The 6,800-nt window shown below is 33.9% G+C and overlaps 1 protein-coding gene across 1 annotated transcript; it reads right to left on the bottom strand.

The window, feature by feature from the left end:
- Positions 1-1,849: 1,849 nt before the first annotated feature.
- Positions 1,850-4,483, bottom strand: LOC132935677 (zinc finger protein 271-like). The gene has a single exon (XM_061002287.1). The coding sequence runs from the start codon at positions 4,358-4,360 to the stop codon at positions 3,230-3,232; it is 1,131 nt and encodes a 376-aa protein (XP_060858270.1). The 5' UTR covers positions 4,361-4,483; the 3' UTR covers positions 1,850-3,229.
- Between the last annotated feature and the right edge of the window lie 2,317 nt (positions 4,484-6,800).

A 6,800-nucleotide genomic window follows, 5' to 3' on the forward strand; every position in this document is an offset into this window, starting at 1 on the left:
TAACATAATTCCATATTAAACAATTTAAAAAGAATAGATTGGTATCAATTTATTATTTTTAATATTGTCTAGACAGTAGACAGTATGAATGAAATACTCATATATTGATATTTTTTAATACAGGCTATAGTATGAATGTACTTCGAATATAACCGTTATAAAATCTTAAAACTAACAATCGTAACTATGTACAGTTACTACGGACAATAAATAAATGTCTATATCCTATAATATCAACAATCGTAATGACAATGCACTTGCTGGTAACCAACAAACAGACGGACACAGCGAGGACATAATAAGGTGTTTTAAACTTGTGTTTAAAACACTAAAAGATTGACACAAATGACGTATTTTAAACTTCTCTATTCTCCGGAAAAAAAAATTGTTTATATTTCTGAGAATATTATGACGACACATTTCAGGTTTCTTAATATCATACGATTCATACGCAACAACTTATGGGGATGTGCCAAAAAGAAAAATTCTGGCCACCCTGAAGCTATACTTAAAATCTTTTTGTGAATATGTTGATTCTATATTAGATACCTTCATAGAAGTATATTCTAACAATTTTCGTAATTACATGGCCATCGTTTATACAAATTGGAAAACCTGATTTTAATAAGCCCTACTTTATTGCAACAGACTGGACATCGAAAACCGTTGATTTTATACCACGCCTGGTTTCGGTTACCTACTGCGGCCCATTATTTGTCCGGATCGCGATTATGATATTATTAATGTACCTAACCTTTATATTTTATTCACCTTTATTTATTTCTAGAATTTATTTCATAGTCTATGGCCAAACTTGTTACGGTGACAGCGTTGCATCTTTGGGAGGGTGTTTAATATAATATCATATAGTGATTCAAACGCCGCCCACAATCCCTTAACAGTTTTCTCAACCGCTTCGGCACTAACTTCATAAATACGTAACAACTATTAAACCTTCCCAGAAATAACGCAAAACTACGTAGGTACATGGCATTATTTCAGGGTCAGGCACGTGTTTAAGGGAAGATTGTCGAGCATCTCTTGATTTTGAATACTTTTGCGCTAGACGATTTCGCGTATTTTTGTTTTGTTTTGCATGTTTCTTTCTAACACATTTTTTACAAATCTAAATTATATGCAACAGATAACATAACGAATACACTTTGTTTTCTTTACTTAAAACTTATTCAACGATTATTATTATTTCGTGTACAATATTATTACACTAAGATCTTATAGAGCCTCGCGAAAGACACTGCCGAAAATTGTCGTTAAACGATAGAATAATAATTTTGTACATTGTATCAGTGGTATAACTGAGTAATAAACTTGGAGAGGTGGGTGGACGGAGGTTAAAATAATTTACTAACCAAAATTCAAACATTATAATATATTAAACATTTTAAATATGCATAAATTAAATAAGGTAGAAATACGATATATTAATATTCAAAAATCAGTTGAGAAAACATTTATGTAGATAATAAGTAACATCTTAAAACAAATCACACATTTGTTATACAATAAGCTAAGTAAAAATATAAAATGTATACCTTATTCAAAACTTGGTTAGGACAAAATGTATGCAATTAATAACAATTATTGGTAAAATTTTAATCATTCCCAAGACTTACTTTATGTACATATTAAATGATTTCCGGTAAACATGTATAGGTAACTCTCGAACTTTAGCCAGGAGCGTTGATGTTGGCCGACAAGTCTTACAAAATAGTAAAATACTAGGTTAAATTTATAATGCACTACCTATATAATGATAATTTAAAGTAGGTTACACTTTTTTGTTTTAGTTAGTAAATGTTGTCAATCACCATCATATAGTTAGCTTTTTTTCATACTTTAGGGGAAGGTAAATATTTAAAACAAATCGATATCGAAAATTGTTGGGCCCATTTCCCTCATCAATACTTATTTTCCTCATTTCCGCTGATATACAACAAAAAGGGAATCAACTGATATATACCACACACATACCTCCTTATTGCATATTGGAATCAATTCACCAGTATCGATTTTGGGAAACAGGTAGGTATGGAAATTAACTTATATGCAGAAGTTGCTGGTCTTCGGTAGGAGTGTCGGCTATTTCCTGGCTTTAAAAAAAGTTTGTCAACATTAGAGATGAATAATCTAAAAACCAACTAGCTGATCCCGTGCACTTCGTTGCCCTTAAAAAAATTACAACTCTTTAAGATTATTCCTTTTGGATGTATTTTGCTACATTAAGCGCAATTATTCAGCCACCTTGGTAGGCAATCCGACTCGCGGACAGTTTTCGACGGTATATCAAGTAGACAACCCACCTGCAGTGGATTGTGGGCACCGTCGATGAGCGGCTATAAGTGCAACATATTGGTAGGCAATATGTGACAATCAGATTTGATGCATGCTTGATTAACCAATATACAAATAAAATACTAATACTAATACGTCATTAATAGTTATTAATAATAATAATAATAATTTAACTAATGATTAACCAATGGCAACCAATAAATATTATTATAATAGCTTTAAAACCCATAGCAACCATTTATAAACAATAATTTCCACCGTAAATCTCAAAAATCCATTTTGAGCACGTCCCCGGGTTGGACCTAGGGGTATGAAAAATAGTTTACTTCATTCTCTCAGACCTACTGAATATTCACACGAAATTTCACGAAAATCGGTCAAGCCGTTTCGGAGGAGTTTGGCGACATACATTTGCCATATTGTGACACGAGATTTTTATATATTAGATAAAAAAAATTAAAAATGCCTCTCAACTTCAAAATTACTATTTACCTTAATAAATTACCTTCCACAGTAAGTAGATGACATTTTGGTAATTATAATATACTTAAATTTACTCCGATAAATATAATCAATTGATATATTGAGTGAATATTATGTATTATGTAATATCATACATTTTTACATTCTGAGAACGAGCTTCCCTAAATATGTATTTTAATTAATCATTATGAGTATAAGCTAAGGATATAGGTAGTCATATTAACTAGTAAATCCTATTTATTACGCTAGTTAATAGTAATTGTGAAATAATTAAATTCATAATAATAAAGGTGAAAAACAATCGCAATATATTACTAACAAAGTTTAAACTACTAAATGAAAATTAACAAAGAAAAATGTACGCCTATAAATACATAGCATACATCAACGAAAAAAAAAAAAAAATAAATATTATTAAACATTATTTCCGGTCCTAATGTCTCAGCCGGTGTGCCGTTAGGTTGCCGCTTTGAGCGAACGACATGTCGCAAAACTCACACTTGTACGGTTTCTCTCCAGTGTGCGTACGTCGGTGCTTCGTCAAACTGCTTTTTATACTGAACGACTTGTTGCAAAAGTAACACCTGTACGGTTTCTCTCCCGTGTGCATCCGTCGGTGTACCGTCAATTGATAGTTATTGTTAAAGGTCTTGTCACAAATATCGCACGGGTATGGTTTCTCTCCTGTGTGAGTCCGCCGATGCTTCGTCAAACAGTCAATTACGCTGAACCACTTGTCGCAAATGTCGCACGGGAATGGTTTCTCTCCCGTGTGCGTCCGCCGGTGCTTCGTCAAAGTATAACTCACGTTGAACGACTTGTCGCACACATCGCACGGGTAAGGTTTCTCTCCGGTGTGCGATCGCTGGTGTGACGTTAGGTGGTCCTTTACGCTGAACGACTTGTCGCATATATCGCACGGGAAAGGTTTCTCTCCAGTATGCGTCCGCTTGTGTACCGTCAGTTGGCCACATTGATTGAAAGACTTGTCGCAAACATCGCACGGGTAAGGTCTCTCTCCGGTGTGCGTCCGCCGGTGTGTAATCAAACTGCCTCTTACACTGAAAGATCTGTCACACACGTCACACGGGTACGGCTTCTCTCCCGTGTGCGTCCTCCGGTGCCTCTCCAAATCACTATTTTTAGTGAACGATTTAACGCACACGTCACACTGGTACGGCTTCTCTCCGGTGTGCGTCCGATGGTGTACCGTCAAGGCGCTGATTTTGGAGAACGATTTCATACACAAATCACACTGGTACGACTTCTCTGCCGGGTGCGTCCGTTGGTGTACCGTCAAGGCGCTGCTGTCGGAGAACGTTTTCATGCACAGATCACACTGGTACGACTTCTCTTCTGAGTGCGTCCGTTGCTGTACCGTCAAGGCGATGCTATTGGAGGACGATTTAATGCACACATCATACTGGTACGGCTGCTCTGCGATGTGTATCCTTCGGTGTACCTTCGTGTGGCCTTCGCTGTCCAATGGCTCGTTACAAACGTCACATGGGTACAACTCTGCCTCGTCCACGTCCGACTTCCGGCCACTGTTAAGGTTACTCATTTAAATGTATTTCGTATTACTTTTTTGATATTGAACTAAGAATAGTTTTATTACTGGTGCACTGATCGAATATTATATAATTAAAATTCTGGAATCATTTATTTATGCGTGAAATTTACTACTGACACGTATTTGTTATTTTTTGCATGGTTACTAAACTAGTTTGTTTTCGGTCGATTATAGCTTAGTGGCGTCGCCAGGTTTTCGAGCCAGTATATTATTTTTTTTCCTAACAACAAGCTATTATTAATAAAAAAAATGTAATAAAGAAAACGTGTGAGTGGATGTCGCTCTGCTGTACAGTAGGTTACAAGCGAGTAACTGCATAACGGATTGTATTCAACTTGAATACAATGATACAATATCATTGTATAAGAAAAATGATCTGAGCAGAGACGGTTTGTCGGTCTGGATATTTTAAATCGTTATTATTTATTATAGCCTTTAAGTTGAATTAATATTATAAATTTGTATTCGTGTTGCTACGGTGATAAGCAAATCGTTAGAAATAAAAATCTCATTTTTAGCGGTTTTTCGTAATTTGTCTGTAGTTTTTCCCGTGGCATTAAATAACTATTGAGAAAATTGAAAAATGACCTTTCTAAAGTACTATTTTGATCCAATTTGCTAAAAGATAAGGAACTATATGTTGAAATCGAAGCACTCCTTTTGTAGAAATGTTGTTTACAGAATAATAAAAAAAAATAGACACCATTGTAGTGGTTACACGAGTTTTCTCGCTCCGCTCAGAATCTAAAATCCAAAAAATGCAGTTCTTTGAATATTCGAAATTTTGTTCCATGAACTACACGGTTCCGTGAAACGGTTCTAAATTAAATAATAATACACAGTAAAACAGATATTTTTAATATGTTTTTTAATTATTTATTATAATTTTGTTTTACACCACCACCACTGATTATCATAATATATATATTATTTTTAGTTTTAAATTTATTTTAAAATAATGAATATGTGTATCTACGGTTTTAACAACATCTGGCAGTTACACACTCAAACATATAGTTTTGGCGTTACGTATTATAAAATTCGACAGTGGTAATTTTTTTAATATTTAAAATGTAGTGCAGCATCTACACTTTCTTAAAATCTCCTCCTCAAAAACTCTAACCGAGACACTTCAAACCTATTGTTCAAATTTGCTATATATTTTCTAGAATTAAAGTCATTTTCAGATTTTTTTTCAATTTTTATTTAATTGCGGTTTTATTTGAGATTTTTAAAAACTAAAATTCGTATAAACCTTAATGGTCATCAAAGTTATAAGTTATAAGTTATAAGTTATAAGTTACCCATATATTTTGCTACATTTTATACATTTATTATCTGTGGGTCAGGGACGTATTCAAAGGAAGATTATCATGCATTTCTTGAATTTTGAAATTTTGGCACTTGACAAAGCACAAGTATTGTTTTTTTTTTTTTTGGGGGGGGGGGGGGGGTGGTTATGTAATAACCATATCTATATAATATATAAAAATGAATGTTTGTCTGTCTGTCTGTGTCCTTTACGAATTCATAAACAGCTGGACCGACGTTGATAAAATTTGGTACAGAGATAGATTAGACCTCTAGGCAGAAGATAGGCTAATTTAAAAAGGGAGAGGACCAACCGGGAGGTGCTCAAACAGGGATTATGAGATTTCCGTTGGACATTTTTGTTTATAAATGGTTGTCATGAGTTTTAAAGGTATTATAATAATAATTATTGGTTGCCATTGGTGTCAAATGGTTGTTATTGCTGTTGGTATATAATATAATTATATATTTTTAACAGGCAATAAGGTGAATGGGATCAGCTAGTTTTTATATAAATCTAAATTGTATGCCAAAGATTACAGATTATAGCACCGAATACAATTTAATTTCTATATTTAATCAACAAGATTAATATACCATATACTTATAACATAAGTATTAACGTACTTTGTTCTGCGTCTTTCAGCGTTATTTTTCATTTTATTATCTTTTAACGATATGGTTAGTTTTTGTCGTCTTTTTCGGAAACTGATTCCTCTCTCTCTCTCTCTCTCTCGGTCTCTCGCTCTGTTTTTTTAGTGTCTCGAGTATCAACAATGTAGGACAAACTCGCGGTGGCAATTAAATACACCCGATAAACATATATTTAAATTATTATATACTCGTGATGACATGATAACTATACCGATAAGAACACACGTTTCCATAATGAATTATGGACGTTGCACACCGACACACTCGTACCTCCGTGATAACCTTGATACTCTATTATGTTGAAGCACGTGTGCAATATAGTGCTTAATCGAGTTTCATATTCCATTTTTTGACTATTTTAAGCGATTTTTTTTTTCTGATGATGGAATGAATAGCTAGTGACGGAGATGCCGACTACCTATATTGTATAAATCTATGTTCACATCCGGTAAAATATCGAGATTTT

Source organism: Metopolophium dirhodum, chromosome 1 (assembly GCF_019925205.1).
Source record: "Metopolophium dirhodum isolate CAU chromosome 1, ASM1992520v1, whole genome shotgun sequence".
Taxonomy (NCBI): domain Eukaryota; kingdom Metazoa; phylum Arthropoda; class Insecta; order Hemiptera; family Aphididae; genus Metopolophium; species Metopolophium dirhodum.

What these genes read in the sequence shown, in the direction of transcription:
- LOC132935677 (XM_061002287.1), bottom strand. Translation starts at nt 4,360, where the DNA reads ATGAGTAACCTTAACAGTGGCCGGAAGTCGGACGTGGACGAGGCAGAG.